General features: G+C 37.0%; 1 protein-coding gene across 1 annotated transcript in view; it reads left to right on the plus strand.

Annotated features, from left to right (window-relative positions):
- The window catches only part of MDN1 (midasin AAA ATPase 1), a 95,095-nt gene that overhangs the window by 21,005 nt on the left and 55,497 nt on the right, over positions 1-18,593 (plus strand). The window contains exons 12-35 of the mRNA XM_027896258.1: positions 133-228; positions 1,183-1,295; positions 1,834-1,982; positions 2,085-2,145; positions 2,633-2,844; positions 4,267-4,370; positions 5,353-5,497; positions 6,026-6,122; positions 6,579-6,692; positions 7,318-7,465; positions 7,630-7,740; positions 8,430-8,581; positions 9,013-9,191; positions 9,542-9,750; positions 10,806-10,952; positions 11,655-11,796; positions 11,924-12,058; positions 12,135-12,273; positions 13,248-13,386; positions 13,481-13,611; positions 14,594-14,738; positions 15,669-15,798; positions 16,355-16,585; positions 17,004-17,201. Of these exons, the coding sequence (XP_027752059.1) occupies positions 133-228; positions 1,183-1,295; positions 1,834-1,982; positions 2,085-2,145; positions 2,633-2,844; positions 4,267-4,370; positions 5,353-5,497; positions 6,026-6,122; positions 6,579-6,692; positions 7,318-7,465; positions 7,630-7,740; positions 8,430-8,581; positions 9,013-9,191; positions 9,542-9,750; positions 10,806-10,952; positions 11,655-11,796; positions 11,924-12,058; positions 12,135-12,273; positions 13,248-13,386; positions 13,481-13,611; positions 14,594-14,738; positions 15,669-15,798; positions 16,355-16,585; positions 17,004-17,201 (3,427 nt within the window). The remainder of the gene's footprint in view (positions 1-132; positions 229-1,182; positions 1,296-1,833; positions 1,983-2,084; positions 2,146-2,632; positions 2,845-4,266; positions 4,371-5,352; positions 5,498-6,025; positions 6,123-6,578; positions 6,693-7,317; positions 7,466-7,629; positions 7,741-8,429; positions 8,582-9,012; positions 9,192-9,541; positions 9,751-10,805; positions 10,953-11,654; positions 11,797-11,923; positions 12,059-12,134; positions 12,274-13,247; positions 13,387-13,480; positions 13,612-14,593; positions 14,739-15,668; positions 15,799-16,354; positions 16,586-17,003; positions 17,202-18,593) is intronic.

Here is an 18,593-nt window from a genome sequence, read left to right on the forward strand (position 1 = left end):
CTATACATGGACCGTGAAATAATTTTACTTACCATGGCTGGATTGGATTTGGGCTCATTTAGATTAAGATGGTGCTTGTGAGATCAAATCATACATAACTACTGTTAAAGAAGTTGTTTTTCCTCTTGACAGGCATTGGACTGTTTCACAGCTATGCTGTCCAACAAAGGGAGCAGACAGAAAATGGCAAAAGTTATTGGAAGTAAACTAAACATTTCCAAAAAAAAGGTATGTGAGCTATAATTAACATGATGTTTATCGCTAACATTCTATCGCTTACAATTTTTCTACTGTTTAATTTATATATGTGATGTTATTTTTTCTTAGAAATTATACCCACCTCTCTGTCACAAACACTATTTTTGCTCTCTCTTCTATCCCAGGATCTGTTTCTCATGTTTTATGTTCAGCTGCCTTTTTTTTTTTTTTTTAACTCTTAAAGTTCCAGTGAACCTGTTTCAGAGCAAATGGGCTCATCCTGCAAAAGAAGGATTACACAGCTGGAACAGCACAGCTGCCTAAGCACATGATACTGCTGGGTGCACTGAGTAGGGAATAATGTGTTTCTTCTTGGGTGGTTTTCTGTGAACATTAATCATTTGAATGAGGAAATCAGAGAGAAACTGATCTTTACTACTACTTGTCTTAAATCATTGATTACAAAATCAAGTACCTCTCTGGAGCCTAGTAATGTTCTATAAATCGCGGAATTAAACTAAAAAATTTCTTTGTCGGCTATTTCTGAGCATAGAAAATTTGCAAAGAAAAGATGACAGATTGATCCCCTGAAACTTCCACGTTTGTCCTTCTTTGCATTATTTCAGTACAGGAATGTATTATTCCCTGCAAATGGCAAAATATCCGTGTTTACCCAAAAGCTTTTTTGAGGGAGGTTTTTTTGTTTATTGTTAAAATAACTGTTCAAGTTTATGTAGTTGAACTACCATGGAAGCAGACAAAGTATAGAAATATAGTGGCATAGACCTGTTATTAAGTTATTAAGTTGAAAACTGTTTGTTCAGATAAAAACATTTCTGAGGTCCTTCAGTACTTCTGGTGAAGAGTATGTAAAACCTGCAAAATATAGAATCTTACCATGAAGAATTAGCTTGCTGCAGAGTGGGTGTTTTTAGTGTGATATAAGCATTATTAGTATTGGAAATGTTCATGCTTTTTTCACAGGTGGAGTTCTTTTGTGAACTCTATAAACCAGAAATTTTAATACGGGAACAAGAAGTCTCTGTCGGAAGAGTGTGTCTTATAAAGAAACAAACACAGGCTCTCACTGTACAGAGGTAGAGTATCTTATAGTTTCCATGTAAATTGAAGTATTTTGTGACGGAATAGAATAGACTGCAAGTCACAGGGTTCAGAAAAATGCAAGCTGGATATTTTCACTTTAATGGAAGGAATGTGAGAGTTCTTTCTCTTTTGATCTGAATTTTACTTTGCTTATCATTAAGCTTGTGTGCATCATACTTCTGGCAGCCAAAGCATGAAGATTGTCAGCTTCTTTAAACGAGATTGTCTTCAAAGTAGTGTGGATCCACAGCTGTTACAATAAAATTTTGATGAATCTTTGTTTGTAAAGGGAGATTTTTGTAGTATGTGTCGCTAACTCTGGGAAGTTCTTTGGGAATCCTGAGTTTCTAGGTTGTGTCTTGAAAAAAATGAGTATCTTATAAGGGTACCTTAGAACTCTTTTTTTCAGACCTGTATTAATTTAAAAAAAAAAAAAATCCTAAATTCAACCACAACATAAAAGAAATAATAAACTTAAAATTACCTCTGTGATAAATCTTAGTTTTGAGTTTCTTCCTTTTGTTTTTTCAGAGCAAAACAAACCTTTGCAGCCACACGGCCATCCGCAGTATTGATTGAACAGCTTGCAGTGTGTGTTGCCAAAGGAGAGCCAGTGCTTTTGGTTGGTGAAACAGGGACTGGCAAAACCTCAACTGTTCAGTACCTTGCTCATATTACAGGTAAATAAAGTATGAAAACTGTAAGCTACATGAAGATAATTTAAAGAAAACAACAAATGAGTAAACCCACAAGTTGATGATGCTTTCTATTTCTGTTTCAAGGACACCGTTTGAGGGTTATCAACATGAACCAACAAAGTGACACAGCAGATCTGTTAGGGGGGTGAGTTACTGTTTTAACTGTTGTGCATAACAAATTGGCAGTATGTATTTCACAGTAATATAAGTGTCTTAATAAACGTTTGCATTCAGAAACCTTTTTGTCCTTGCTGAAGAACAGAGCAATTTCACTAAATTGTGTGCACAGCTGTATGTGATGAAGTCATTTAAAAGCACAAGCCAATGTTTCTGAAAAAATGGCTAAGCTGTCCAATAGAAATCTGATCTAACATTCAATAGACATACTGGTTGGTAGTTATTAAAAATATTTTACTTATCAATGTCGTCCTGTCTTCATAAAATTGCCTCATGAGGTGCATTTAAATATGTACAATTTTACTTTTTTATTAGTTGAGTAAGAAACTTTGGAAACCGGGGTTCATTCATGCACAGTGTTGTTGTTTCAGTAACTGGTTTTGGGGTGCTTTTATGTTTTTAATGGACAGATTCCTGTGTCATAAATAAGTAAATACTCTTATGCTTCTCTTCAGTTACAAGCCTGTGGATAACAAGCTGATCTGGCTGCCTCTGCGAGAGTCTTTTGAGGAACTCTTCTCTCAGACATTCTCTAGGAAGAAAAATCAAACATTCTTGGGACACATTCAGACCTGCTACAGGCAGAAACGTTGGCACGATCTGCTAAAACTAATGCAGCATATTCATAAATCTGCTATTAATAAGGAAGTAAAAGAAAATGCATCTGGTGAGAATTGAGACTGATCAAACACACATTAGCACTGAACCATTGTAGAGAGTAGATAAATACTAGTTATTTCTTTTGGCCTTTAAATTTGGGTTGGTTTGGAGTTTAGTTTTTTTTGTCTCCCTTTATTACATTCTTCTGGTTTTCAAAAATGCAATGTCTGTCTACAAGTCATTCAAACTACTGTTAGTATACTCATTGGATTTGTATTTTGTTTAATTTTTTCTGTTCTCTAACTCATCACTGCTGTCAGCTATGTCTGACAGTGTGAAGGTTGACTTGTCTGATCTATGGTGCCCTTGACATCTGGTCTTCACTTAGCAGTTACTTGCTGTGCTGGTGAGCAGTCCTGGTGGTTTGTATGTTGGTCTTCCATGTGAATGCATTCATACTTTTAGTCATGGAACCTCCTTAAATCTCACAAATATATCCTATTTAAAAACTAAACAAAACAACAACATAAAAAACCCAAGCCCAAAGCAATAGCTCTTTTAGGGTAGTAATGATATTAAGAGTTTGCTTTTGACTTGGCATCACTGTCAGTAACTCGCCTAGTGCTTTAATTTGTTTCAGTGTGGTTTTGTCTCCAAATAAGTTTATGTTTTGATTTCTTTTATACTTCACAACCCATTTTGGGGCAGAGGCAGTGTTGATACTTTGTCTTGTATGGAGTCGTTTCTGGTTCTAGACCAGCCGAACCCGTGAAGTTGTAGCTTTCATTCAGTATAGCCCAAGTAAAATTAATCATGAACTTTATCTCCATTCTTCTTTTAACTGGTTCTTCTGAATATGCAGATACTAAAATAAATGCCCACAAGTGTAGGAAAAAAAAATTTAAAAATGAATGTTTAAAGACTACTTATTGCAAGTATTGACAATCCTAAAATACAGACAAGCTGAAATTTGTAATTTGCAAAGTTACTTAAATAATTTTGATGCTGTATGTAGCTCAGGGAGTGATTTTAAACAAATAACTGAAGTCAGTGCAGTATTAAATAATGTCATAACTGATAAGCAACAGTGTTTTTACTTGATACTGAAGTGTTCATTGTCAATCTGTTCTGTCATAGGGTTTATAAATTTGGATTTTTTTTTTGACATGTCTTTTTGTTTCTGGAATTTAGAGACTGCAGCATAAGTATTTGTTCCTAGGATAAGAAAGAATGGCAAATTGTCTGTATTCATATGTCAGTAGTGTTCGGTTAAATTTAAAATACAACCCTCCCCTTCCCAAAATGGAAACAAAAAAATTATTTTTTTTTTATTCATGAGGTGTCATCTGTAGAACTGGAATGTTTTCGCTGCTCAACCAAGCTTACTTTTGTATCTCTGTGCTTGAAACAACATGATTAAAATACTGTTGTAGAACATTTTTTATGATATTGTTCTGATGGTACACACTTGAATTTGTTTTGCTCACAGGCTCACCACTGAAGGAAAAGTGGGAAGCATTTGGTCTTAAACTGAATCATGCTCATCAACAGATGAAAATGACAGAAAATGCTCTCCTCTTTGCATTTGTTGAGGTATTTAAGAGTTGCATTTTGATATAAGGAGAAGTATTTAAAAGACTTTGCAATCAGTATTATATAAATAATTTCCTGGCAAGAACCTTATTATGAAGTTAGACATATTCCATGATAACTCTGTGAAACAAAGTGTGCTGCTTAAAGGAGGGAGTGGTTGGGATAATGTTTTGTGGTAGCACATTAATTCCATGCTGTATAATAGAAATAGGATTGGTGTAATAATGTCAGCAGTATGTCAGGTCATCATTTTAACTGTGTGAGATTAGAAAAAAATTTCCTGACCAGTCTCCAGTAGGACATGCTTCTGCCTAGGGATTCTTGTGAAGGATTTAATATTAAGAATCTGTGCTGTTTATCTAGAAGTACTTTTTTTAAATGTTTCAAACCCATCCATGTATGTTCTAATGACATTAGGTGCGATTAGGAGAAACTATGAAGTTTATGCATGCTTGTTCCTTGTCACCCTGTTAGTCTGAGTATATTCTCTCATATTTCATGTGAAGTGTATAAAATGTTGACCAGTCTTCTATAAAAAGTGTGTGTACAAATAGTTGGAGAACCTTTGACTGAAGTATAATTTTAATTAGTAAGATATTATTTCCTTAGGAGTATAATACTGTTTTTGTCTTTGCATTTCTTTGGATTAACTGTCTTTATTCTTGTGTGGTGTCAGTGAAGTGCATGCCCCACAGTGTTGGATGTCACTGACAGGCAGCATTGTACGAATAACAGAACCTAATTCTGTTATATTTGAGCCAGTCTAAATGGTAACTGATATAGTGGTGATAACCATCTGACTTCTGTGGCTTGCAAAATAATTGCTGTTATTGAGAGAGAGCAGTAAAATTGCTATTGCTGTAAAAGGTCTGGAATTGCCATTTGTCTAATCAAACCATAGATTGCACGTATTGCAAGTATTTCCAGCATAAGACTGCTTCAGTTGGTGGTGACATGATTAACAAATTAATCTTATTTTTAGGGTACTCTGGCACAAGCAGTAAAAAAAGGAGAGTGGATTTTATTGGATGAGATTAACTTGGCTGCAGCAGAGACTTTGGAGTGCCTGAGTGGTTTATTGGAAGGATCATCTGGGTCACTGGTGTTACTAGACAGAGGAGACACAGGTACTATTTCTGTGTTTCCTTGGGCTGTATCTTGCTATTTAGTTGATTTCCCTGTCCTTATATATGTCCTTGACTTATATATAAGTTGAGAACATTTACCATTCAAATGAAAGTGTGCAAAAGAGAGCAAAGTGTTCTTGGTAGACTTCAAACTTTTATGCAAAAAGTGGGAATTTTAATTCACTGTTGACTCAGGAGATTTCCACATGGAGAAATTGTAGGTTTTGCCTCTGAACTCAGTAAGGGCAGATCTCTCCAGTAAGCATGGATGGCTCTGCAGACTACTGAAGGACTGAATTTTTTTTTCTTTATGAAGTTGAGGTAGCTTGATGGATGCTTGTGAAGATGCAGATACTTCTGCTAAAATTACATAGGGTTATTCTCTGAAAATTTTTTACACTGGAATTTTTAAAATAAATTAGTAGTGTAGCGGTAGAAGCTGATCTAGATAAAATATAACTTATTTAACATAATAAATATCCTGTGTTTATCATTAACCATATGTTTCTCAATTCTGTTTTGCTTTAGAGCCTCTTGTCCGTCACCCTGATTTTCGCTTGTTTGCATGCATGAATCCAGCTACAGATGTTGGAAAGAGAAATCTTCCTCTAGGAATAAGAAACAGGTAGGAAATAATGAAGGAAAGGTAGGAATATGTCAGTCATAACAAAATTAGAATGGGTGGCCACTCTGAAGTGTCCACTCTTTGAAACAGAGATCAATAGAGTCCACTTTGAAAAGTGCTCTAACTGTGTCACTACTTTGGTGTTCAGGCTGTAACATTTGGGTATCTATTGCAGATTGTTTAAAATCTTAATTTAAGAAAACACAGTCCCATAGTTCATTTTCAGTCTAATAAGTTAAAATAATTCAGAGAAATTACTCAAAATTAATAGAAATACCTTACTTTCTTGTGTACTCTGGTTCTTGAGTCTAGGTCATTTGACAATCAGTATTCTGATACTTGAAAAAATCTAAATGGCATATGCCATGAGATTAATATATAATGTGGTTTTTAAAATTTGGTCAGATGTGTAAGCATTATGTCTCGATTTTTATTTGGATGGGCTGATTCTTACAGGTTTACCGAACTGTATGTAGAAGAATTGAGAAATGAGGGAGACTTGCAAGTTCTTATCATGGATTATCTGAGAGGCCTGAATGTGAACAAAAATACAGTACAAGGAATTGTGAAGTAAGTTGATTGTAATATCTTTAAATTCTTCATGATGAAATAAGTTACAAAAAGAAAGTATGTAACGGTAGTCTGTGGTTAGACTGTTTTGGGAAACACAGTATGTAATGCTTCCTACCCAGCAATTTGCATAGCGTTAGGAAAAAAAAGAGAGTAGACATTCATCTTCTTAATTCTGAAGGTTTCTGTATCTGTGGGGAGATTTTTGGGTTTTTTATTCAGAATTGTTTTCTTGGTGGCAACAGTTAAAGAGCACTGTTGTTGCAGTACTCTGAGAGACTAAAATGTTTTGTTTCTGTGGACGATACCAATGGAAGTCATGTGTGTTTATCTAGAGTTGCCTTTCTTTCCCCTAGTATGAGGTGAACTATCTCATGTTTCCAATACTTGGAATTTATAGGCACTCTCTGCATATCAAGCTCTCTCAAAAATAATGGTTTTGAAAGTACTCTGTTGCTTTGCTTTACTGGCTATACAGATGGCAGAGCTTGGCATGCCTTTCCTAACCTGGAGCTTTTAGGAAAAGTAACAGTTGGAGATAAGCTGAAGTGTTCATGCTTGGGTTAGGTTCCTTAGTGCAATGGTCTGATCAGTAACAGCTCTTTGTAACTCTTTGTTTTTGCAGCTTTTATTTGTCTGTGAGAAAGGAAGCAGAAACAAAGTTGGTGGATGGAACGGGCCACAGACCTCACTACAGCCTCCGTACACTTTGCAGGGCATTGAGATTTGCAGCATCTAATCCATGTGGCAGCATACCACGCTCACTGTATGAGGTGATTACTTGTGTTGGTGTTTGTTTCAGTGTGTGTTCACAACAAAGGTTGTTTGAGTGAAGGATAATCCTCTCTAAGTGCAGTGTTGAACAGAAATCGTTCTTCAATCTGTGTATTTTTTCCTAATTTTTCATTTTATCACTGAAAATAGTTCTTCTTCTCAGGGCTTCTGTTTGAGTTTCCTGACACAGCTCGACAGAGGTTCTCACCCAGTAGTTCAAAAGCTAATTTGCCAGCATATAGTCTCTGGCAACATCAAAAGCCTTCTCAAGCAGGTAGGTAACTAAGCTTATAAAGACCTGTTTTTTACTTTGTTTGAAATGTCCATATGTTAACTAGTTTATTTGTTTATTTGAATAAATAAGGAAGTCTGAATAATTAAAACGTTGTGGAGTGTGGGCAGCTTAATGCAATGACTGCAACTGTAAAGCTATCACAGACTTTTAAGAAGCTTTCACAGGCTTTATATTTTTAAGTTCTGAATGGAGAACATACGAATATGAAGCACACATTTGTGCTTTGTCTCTAATGGGAAAGAAAGAATCTCACTAGTGCTGGGAGCCCAGCACAGGTTTGCGTGCTGGGAGGACTGGGCAGTGGGATGGAGAAGCCAGTTTATAGGTATTTGTTTCAGAGTAAACCCCTTCCTATTGGAAAATATTGATGAATATAAAAAGATGAAAGCAAATATCCTGCTAGGAAATTCTCTTCAAAATTCAGTGCTAGGACTCTTGAATCACTTTTATCTTCATGATGGCACTGGCTTCATCACTGTGAAGTAATCTGGTCAGGTTTTTCCTGTGATTTGTGTTCTGTGACAAGGGGTCAGTTCTTACTGCAGGAGTGCTCAGGGATTAATTTAAAATTACTTTTTACAGAATATGTTGCAGTGGTGTAACAGTACTTTTCATTAGTAAATTGAAAATCATTTGTACAATCTGTTATTTCTGTCATGTTTCCTTAGCAAATACCAAAACCCCAAGGAGGGAGTTTTATACTTATAGAAGGATACTGGATTTCAGCTGGGGACAAAGAACCTACTGTAGATGAGAGTTACGTGCTGACCCCCTCAGTTAAGCTTAATCTGAAAGACATGGTCAGAGTTGTGTCTGCAGGGTAAGTGTTTCAACTTTTTCATCACAAAAATAAGTTGAATATGTTTATTTAGGCCTTTAGTCTTGGTGCTTCTCTAACCTTTATTGTTTGTACGAATAATGTCTATTTTCCTACTTTACAGGTAACTTTTCATTATAGAGTGACTTGAATTTATAGATGTATTTTTTGTTTTATTAAACCATCTTACTGCCATATCTTGTTTTATTTAAATTATAATCTAGAAATTTCATAGTGTCATGAAAAGCTTCATGGGTAGCTGTTAGCATTTGGGAGTAAAGTTACTTATGTTACCCTGTTAGTCTGTGATCTTGGATACCCCGAGTGAGTTAGGTGATGATGGTTTTGTAGTGTGGTTTGATAATGTTGACATCTTGTATATGAGAAAGGTAAGGCTCATGCTTCAAACTCACTGTTTTGGTTATGGCTCTTAGGACTTATCCAGTACTGATTCAAGGAGAGACCTCTGTTGGTAAAACCAGTTTAATTCGCTGGCTAGCTGCCGCTACTGGGAATCATTGTGTAAGGATTAACAATCATGAGCATACGGACATCCAAGAATATATTGGCTGTTATACATCGGATGCCTCTGGAAAGTTGGTATTTAAGGAAGGTGAGTGGGCATTTTGTATGTACTCCAAAGTCCTGTCTCACTTCACTGTTGATTTTTTTTACTTCTTTCCTTCTTATCTGTTCTATTACAATGGAGAGATGAGCTGTCATAAAGTTGTTAGTTGCACATTAATGAGAATCATGTATGTGAATTTTGACAAATTCTGGAGTTCATGTCTGTGTCATCATGCTTGTCCTATTGAACTTAAAGAAGATAATTCAACAACTTCAACAAACTGGATTAGCATTTATTCTGAGTGCAGATGGGTTGCTAAAACTATCTACAGTGCCTGCTTCTGTTAGGTTTGCTTTGTTAGATTTTCAATTAGGACTTTTTCTTTTCTCTCCAAGGCATTCTCATAGATGCAATGAGAAAGGGTTACTGGATTGTTCTAGATGAATTGAATTTGGCTCCCACTGATGTTCTGGAGGCTCTCAACCGTCTATTGGATGATAACAGAGAGCTTTTCATTACTGAGACCCAGGAAGTTGTCAGAGCTCACCCTCGCTTCATGTTGTTTGCTACACAGAATCCTCCAGGTCTCTATGGTGGCAGAAAGGTCTGTATAATACATTCCTTTGAGTAGATAAGACTTTAGGGAATTAAACTCTCTCATACATATAAGTGTGTTGTGAAAATATTTTGATGCGTGAATCTCCCCAGAGGGAGAGAGTTGAAGTGGCTGTGAACTAACTCTGAGAGCTGGGTTCTGCTAGGGGAGTTGCTTATTTTGCAGATACCAAATTTCTAATTTAGAGTAGTTGAGATTTAAGTACTTTACTGAACTGGAGCTCATGTATGTCGTGGGAGTGGCTTAGCTCAGTTGGTTAAAGCATGGTGTTAGTAACACCAAGGTTATGGGTTCAATCCCCATATGGGCCTTTCAGTTAAGAATTGGACTTAATGATCCTTGTGTGTCCCTTCCAACTCAGAATATTCTGTGATTCTGTAAATATTATACCTGACTCAGCATTTCTTGTTAAAGAGCACTTGAAAAGAGATTCTGCTTAGGCTGTTGATGCCCATTTGGTACTGGTTTTGGCTGGAATAGCCAGTTTTCTTCATAGTGACTGGTATGGTACTGTATTTTGGATTTGTGACCAAAACAGTGTTGATAGCATAGGGATGTCTTAGTTATTGCTGAGCAGTGATTGCACAGAGTCCAGGCCTTTTCCTCTGCTCACACTGCCCCACCAGTGGAGTAAGCTGGGCGTGCACAACAACCTGGGAGGAGACAGAGCCAGGACAGTCAACCCCGACTGACCACACTGATGTTCCATGTGCTCAGCAATCAAAAGTGGGGGCAGAAGGAGGAAGCAGAGTATGTTTGGTGTTTGTTTCCCCAGATAACATTTCTGCGTGATGAAGCCCTTATTTCCTGGACATGGCTGAACACCTGCCTATTGATGTGAAATGATGAATGAATTCCTAATTTTGCTTTTCTTGCACATGCATCTTTTGCTTTACTTATGAAAACTACCTGTCTTTATCTCAGCCTACAAGTTTTCTCACTTATACCCTTCCAGTTCTCTCCCCCATCCCACTGTAGGGAGAATGAGCCTGTGGCTTTGTGATGCTACTGTGGTTAAAACACAACATGGTCTCCTATTTTAGGTTTTGTCCAGAGCCTTCAGAAATCGTTTTGTGGAACTGCATTTTGATGAATTGCCAAGTGCTGAACTGGAAGCAATCCTGCACAAGAGATGCAGTTTGCCACCTTCTTATTGCAGCAAGCTTGTCAAAGTCATGTTAGACCTGCAAGTATGAGAGTCTTTCTTCTTTTAGAATAAGAAAGGCAAACATATTTTAAAGTAATATGCACAAAGTAATAGAAATTCTGGGGGGCGGGGAGGGCAAGGGGAGAGGTATTGTTATCTGAAAGATATTTAAAATCCTAAACTATAACTGATGGAAGAGAACCCACTAAGGTACTAACTCCAGTGGTTAAAATAGAGAATACGGAAGGTGATGCCAGATTTGAGAGAAAGCTAGCAGCAAAAAAAAAATTATGACCAGAGACCTTGGTCTCAATCTAAAATACAGTATTGGATTTGTAACTGTCATTAGTTCATCTGAAATTTGCTTTTATTTTTAAGCAATAATTTGAGATGTGTTCAGACACTCCTGTGTTCAACAGGCATTTGACGTTTAGCATGTAGCTAAAACTGCCCTGTATTTAAAATCAGTTACAGCAGGACAAACTAGATTTTCTTTTATTCCAGGTACCTATTTTATTCTTGTAATTTTTTTATTCCTATCTATATTATTTTGTTCCTGGTACCTATCAGATACCTGCGTAAAGGGGGTTTATGTTTGGGAGTCATGACTGTACTAGACTTCTTTTTTTTTTTTTTCCATAGAATTTACTTGTGGAGGTGTCACAGCAAAGAGTTCTGATTAGCTTTGCTTAAAGTATTTGAACGGGTTCATAAAAAATTGGCTCACATTTTGTTCTTGTGACAGTCTTATCGCAGAGGTTCGACGGTGTTCGCTGGGAAGCATGGGTTCATTACCCTGAGGGATCTGTTTCGTTGGGCTGAAAGGTACAGATTGGCAGAACAGCTGGAGAAGGAGTATGACTGGCTTCAGCACTTAGCAAATGATGGTGAGCTCTGCTGCCTCAGCTCTTTAAAGTGTCTGTAGAATTGCTTTTCAAACCCAGTTCTTAAGTGTAAATTTTTGTTGCTGGCTAACCAGATAGTAATTGCCTTCTCTCTTCCTCTCTTTTATAGGTTTCATGCTTTTGGCAGGCAGAGTCAGGAAACAGGAGGAGGTGGATGTTATTCAGAGTGTCCTTGAAAAACACTTCAAAAAAAAAATACATCCTGAATCTCTCTTCTCCAGGGAAAGTGTCAAAAAGCTACTGGGTGAGTTTCCTAGAAGATCCCTACTGGTAGTTCTCCAGGTGTGACTGAAGCTGATGGATTGCTTTGTGTTTTGCAGCGAAATCTTCCACGCGGATGTCAGTGATGGATAGAGATTTTAACCATGTTGTCTGGACTCAGGGGATGAGGAGACTTGCTGTTTTGGTGGGACGGGCCCTGGAGTTTGGTGAACCAGTACTGCTGGTTGGAGACACTGGGTAATCTTGCTTTTTATGATGCCATTCTTTGCAATGCTGCACCAGCCACTGAGTCAGACACGAAATGATTGTGTGAGCTTCAGTGCTGCTTTGATCTGGGACATTTGAGCCTCCCTCGTGGCAGACTTGCAGCTCTTGTTTTTCACAGTTCCTTTTTGGGGGGCAGCAATTGCATCTCTTTCAACACAAGTCTTGAATGGAATTATTTGCACTGTGTGTAACTACATAGAAGTTATACAAAAAGTAGTAAAATGGAAAAGAACTGACTTCTGTTCCCACCTTTTACAAGGTGCCCTGTAGAATCTCACTGTACCTCACTGGAGTGGCTGCTTTTAGGGAATTGTAACATTTTTCTGCTTAAGAGTACTTTCACTTTACATATTTTAAGAGCTTGAATATAGCCTTGCTACCACTTCTCCTATGTTCTTCTCATATGCTGCAAAGGAGATTGTGGGAGTAGATGCTGTCTGCTCTTGTGCTGGGTATAAATTTGTAGAGCAAATTTTTGTAGGAGACAAGGAAAGAAAAATGTAAGAAAAGAGAGAAGTAAAATTATTTGGGTAGTAAATGAAAACCAGATAATCAGCAGTACATTCCCTTGGGCTTGGGCTTCATCTGGGCATGTATCATTTCCAGTTAAATGAAATGGTAGGCTGGTTGAATCTGGTTGAATATCTGTAAGGGCAGACTGAAATAAATTTGAACCTGCAAAAATCCATCAATGCAGATACTGATTTAAATTTGATTAAAGGCCTCCTGTGCAAGTCAGCAACAATTTGTTGTGCCAAAAATGCCTTTACATTGCATACATTTCTTTAAAGGAAAGGAGCAGAAGGAAATTTGCACGCTGAGCCTTTACCTCTTAGGTGTTCAATGAAAGTATGAATCCTGTCCAGAGTGAGTTGATTGGGTTGTTTGTTTTGTTTCTTTTTTTTTTTTAATTCATCCTTTTTAATTATATCACTTTGTTGCAGGTGTGGTAAAACTACCATTTGCCAGATCTTTGCAGCATTAACAAATCAGAAGCTATACTCAGTGAATTGCCACTTGCATATGGAGACGTCAGACTTCCTGGGAGGACTGCGCCCAGTCAGGCAGAGGTCGAAAGACCAGGTTTGTCTTGCATCAGTGATAGCTCGGATAGTGTGCCCACAGAAGCAAAAAGTAGCAATTATTATGACTTCTCATTTCCTTTTCTGTTTCTTAGGACGAATCTGATGGTTCTAGACTTTTTGAGTGGTGTGATGGACCTCTTGTTTTAGCAATGAAAGAGGAGGGCTTTTTCCTCCTTGATGAGATTTCTTTAGCTGATGATTCTGTACTGGAGCGACTTAACAGGTATGTCGTAAATGTGTTAGTATTAGGTATCCTCAGTATGTCAATTAATTACATAAACTTGAGTGGGGTAATTCTAGCATGTTTGTTTCCTGGCCTAGGTGAGCTGCTCTCTGTTTTGTAGTTCTTACTGAAAGGGACAATGGCACAAGCAACTGGCCTTTTTCGTGTTTCAGGTTCTGTGCCAGTTGGCTTCGTTTTTCTAATTGTCATCCATCTGTTGGGGGTAGTTTTCATCACAGTAATACTTAGACGATTTTTGCTCTTTTTGCTCTTTAAAATTTTGATTACAACTGGGGTAGAAGATAGTAGGTTAAGACAAGACAAAATGCTGTGTCTTGCCAAAGTCTTAGTGTCTTAACTTATATGGAAAAATAAAAGATATTTTTGTTGGAAAGCAGATATGCTTATATTCGCTTGACATATGTTGCTACACTTATTTTGTTGATTTCAAATGCTTAAGTTGGTGCCATTACTTCATATTTGGCTTTATAGTGCCGCTACAGACTAATCTGCATTTAAATAGCTGTATTTGCTTCTGTTTCATGGACAAAAATACAATGATGAAAGGATTTGCTTTATTCAAAATCTTGGATAAAGAAATTAAGAACATAAACCTTAGTTCAGTTGAAATAGTTTAAACACCATCTGAAGACACTTCAAACCATGAGTCAAGTTAGAAAATAAAACTAAAATAAAAGCTCCAGTTTAACATCTGCAATATTAATATTTTCAACCTGTCAGTGAGCTTTTAAAAACTATACACCCTCTCAAATCCCAGGAACAAAATCTAGTTATTTTCTTCCTTGCTGTGTAAAAAAAAAAAAATTAAAATATCAATTTAATTTCATTATCTGCTTGTTACCCATTATATTGGGCAAATGAAAGTTTAACCAGGCCAATTAAGTTGATTTTCATTTTTAAGTGGTCTTTTGAAGTGTGAAACAAAATTTCGAATAAACAATTTTTTTAACCTTCTGTCTAGTGTTCTTGAAGCTGAAAAGACATTGGTTCTTGCTGAAAAAGGAGGTCAAGATGATGAGGAGGATGAGGTAGAACTATTAGTTGCAGGAAAGAAATTTCGTATCCTTGCGACCATGAATCCAGGAGGTGACTTTGGGAAAAAAGAGGTAAGTGTCAAAACATCTGCAAGTACAACATGCATTTTCAGGTCATATTTACCATTAAATGATTGGAGGTACATGGTGCATTGTGCCAGTTCTGGCATCTAGTGCTGTCTAGTAGGCGTCTGCTTCATTGCTCTAAAAGAGGATTAGGTTGTATCTGTTTTCCATCACTTTTGTGTGCTATCATTTTGACATTGTAAGTCAATGCTCAGCAAAATGTCAAAGAAAGCTTCATGCCTCTCGATACTCTAGGTAGGCTTGATATATAGGATATTTCGACTACCGGAACTGTGACTTGTGGAGCAGCTCTAATGTGAGTCTGGAGTAGTACAAAGTTGCCTAGTAGATTATTTTCCCTAATGCTGTTCAGCAAGTGACAGTTAGAGGTCAGCTTGTCTATCTCAGTAAATATGAACATCACATTCCAAAGGACTTTTCTTATTAAATGGAAAATTTAATAAGTTTCCAAACTTCAGGTTTAAGTAACTAAAAACAGGTCAAAAAAAACCCCAAAGACAACACACTCCCCCCCAAACCCCACAACTTTTAAACAGTGTTGGAAGCTAGGTCTAAAAAAAGAACTGTAGTTTGTGTCTGTAAGCAAAGGGAGATTACAAAGCCATTGTTTGATACATGGTGTCCTAGAATGAAATGGAACTTTGGTGCTTGCAAACCAGGTCCGTTTCTTCCCATATTGTTTTGAACTTTCTTTTTCAGCCATTTCCTGCATTGATGCTACTACAAGAAATGTTAAAATACGCATTCTCTCGAAGATTTTGTAACATCCTTGTTAAAAATAGAAGGAAAGGTCTAGCTTGTTCACTTTACTAATGGTTTACAAGTCCAGTAAGCTACAAGGCTGTCAGTTAACTGTGACATTAGGAATATGATGTAATGTAATTTGAATTGCTGTATCATTCTGCTTGCTTGCAGCTTTCTCCTGCATTGCGCAACAGATTTACTGAAATATGGTGCCCACAAAGCAATGGCCGTGACGACTTGATACAGATTGTAAAACACAATCTTCATCCAGGATTGTCTCTGGGTGCAGCAAAACATGAAGGTGGGTATTTCTCTGTGTTCGTATTTAAACATTGCTAAGAAAATAAAGAGTTTGAAGGTTGCCAACCATTTCTCAGAATTTACACCGTGACCCTTTTTCTTCTAGCTACGTCTCTCTCTGATAGTTATGATTTATTTTAGAACTTGTTCTTCCCTTAATCTGTATGTTACATGGCTAGCCAAATTAAGTTCAAGGCTGTATTTACTTCACCATGCAGGCAGTTGAACTATCCCCAGCCCTTCAGTGTCCCAGTTTGGTTTCTATGTAGAGTGTTAAAAGAACTGGCACTTCACTTTCTGCCAGGAGCTTCACTGTTAGAATTAGTCACTTGATTCTGTCTTGTTACTTGAATTTGAAAGGATCTGCAATGACAGCATAGGCATAAACTTACTCTTCAGTTATTCTGCCTGTTAGGATATGGAGTAACCACCCACGTTGCTCCGCATTACAACTGTAGCTACTACAGAGATGTTTTTTACAACAGTGTAGTAGATGTGACCAATGAAGTTATTTTCTCGCATTTATTTGATTTTTATATGTTTTACTCTCTTTTTAGGGGCAGACATAGCAGAACTCATGATGGACTTCGTTGAATGGCTGACTAATCAAGAGTTTGGTCGCCAGTGTATTCTCAGTGTGAGAGATGTCTTGTCATGGGTTAATTTTATGAACGTCATGGTAGACAATGAGTCGAATTCTGCCAAGGGATATAGCCTTCCTCACATTTCTCCAGTGATGTCTTTTATCCACGCTGCGTGTTTGGTATATATTGATGGAATAGGATCAGGTAAGTCTTCAGTGCTCATTAGTAGCAAAAAATATTAAAGTGTATATTTGTATTAATATTTTTTTATTCAAATGCAAACAAAATGCTTTGGGCCGGCATGGAACGCTTCTGGGAGAAGTTTTCACTGCCATTTAACAATATCGTGTATGTCATATGCCTTTTTGTGTTTTGGTAGCACGAGTTTAAATAATACAGAAAGCTGAAGAGAAGAAAGGGGTGTGGAATTAAGGTGTCCTTAATTCTGGTGCTCACAGAACAATTTGTCCATGGTAAATAGTACTGGAAGCACTGGCAAGCAAAAGCACTAAAATAAAATATAAACTTGTGGGCACAGAAGGAATTGAGCTTCTTGGTCATAAAATGAATGTGTCTAGTTATGTTTGTAAAGCACACACTTACTTAACTTTTTTAATTACAGGTACAACATCCTGCTCAGCTGATACAGCTTTATTAGCTCGTGAAAAGTGCCTGACCTTCTTATGTGAGAAAATGAGTCAGTTCTTTGAGCTGACTGATTATCAGAAGAATGAACTAAAGATTTATGACAGAACAAAGGCAAAAGAGTTTGTATGGATGGACAACTTCATGGGAATTCACCCCTTTTTTATTCCAAGAGGTAAGAGACTTTCTGGGAGTGGGTGGATATTTATTCTGTGGTTTATATTTTCAGTAGCTTTGTTATTCACTAAATCTAAGTAGGATACCTGAACCATCACAAAACAATTTATTTGTTCTCAAGCCTTAAAAAAAATGCCTTTTCTGCCTCCAAGTGTGTTGATTGCCACTCTGTCACATTTATTAAGAAGACATATCTGTTCATTCCTTTCTTTGATGACTTCTTAATGGGTAATCGCCTAATTTTCGCAGACTTTTTTGGTTTAACGAAGCTTTTTAAATTTTGAGTTGTAATTTTCTGTCACTTTTGCATGGTCAGAATGCCTGTTAAGTTCCAGTAACTAAAGCTGCAGCTCATCCTGGCCCTTGTGTAAAGCATGGAAAGCAAGGGTCCTGAGTACAAAGCTAAACAGAATGGATGCTAATGCCCTGCCTTGCTGTAGGCTCTCAAAAATTTGCTGCAATCTTTGCAAAAATATGTAGTCCTTGCATTTCAGTTCTTCATGGGACAAATTAATGCAGATGGAACTAGCAAAATAGTCCTTTTTACCCTTAAAATACAGTGAAAGGACTAAAAAGTGATGACTGTGAGCTTTCTAATTCATCTGGTTAGGTTTTAATACATGAAACTATATGTTCCTAATGCTATAATAATCATTCATATTTAAACATTTTGGCATTCATGGATTGTGTTAGTCGTGCATAAAATTGTGCAAGGTAATGCTTTTTTGTAAATTGCTTAGTTCCTCTCTGCTGAGTAGATCACAAAAGGAATTCTCTTTAGATCCTTTTCATACTAAGCAGGTATCAAGATGTGTAAGATAAATTAGTGATTAGAGTCTTGTATACCTGAGTAATGCTGTATTACAGATTTGGGGGAGTGATGTCCCAGTGAGCTATACTGGCTGGAATTTGGCAGACAAACTCTGTACTCTATCCCCTCTGTATGCCATAATAACAGTAAATAGAAAACACATTTTAATTAAAGCAGTCTTCCTTCACAGAAGTAGCAGTGTATGGAAAAGATTAATACATTATTCTGTAGCATGACTGAATTGGATCCTTCAGTGCCAATTTTTCAAGAGCTGCTTTTGAGTTTTAAATCCTCATGTCTGAAGCACAAGGACAGATTTCTGGGGTTTTTTCAGTGATAGCACTCTAGTGTAGGTCATGAACTAGAAGGTGTTGAAATGATTCCTGGCAAAATAAATGATATATTCATATGCTTTTTGCAAAATTCAACATAAATATGCGGAGATGGGTTGAGACGCAGCTGTGGGTCAAACAGAAAGTGTATGTGCCTGATCTCTGAGAATGGCATACAAGCATGATCTCTGTTGCTTGTTGTACTGAGATCAGCAATTTACAGACATAATGATCTCATTCAGAGGCA

Source organism: Empidonax traillii, unplaced genomic scaffold (genome assembly GCF_003031625.1).
Source record: "Empidonax traillii isolate 1590-97213 ecotype Southwest subspecies unplaced genomic scaffold, ASM303162v1 scaffold491:size805508, whole genome shotgun sequence".
In the NCBI taxonomy this organism is placed as follows: Eukaryota; Metazoa; Chordata; class Aves; order Passeriformes; family Tyrannidae; genus Empidonax; species Empidonax traillii.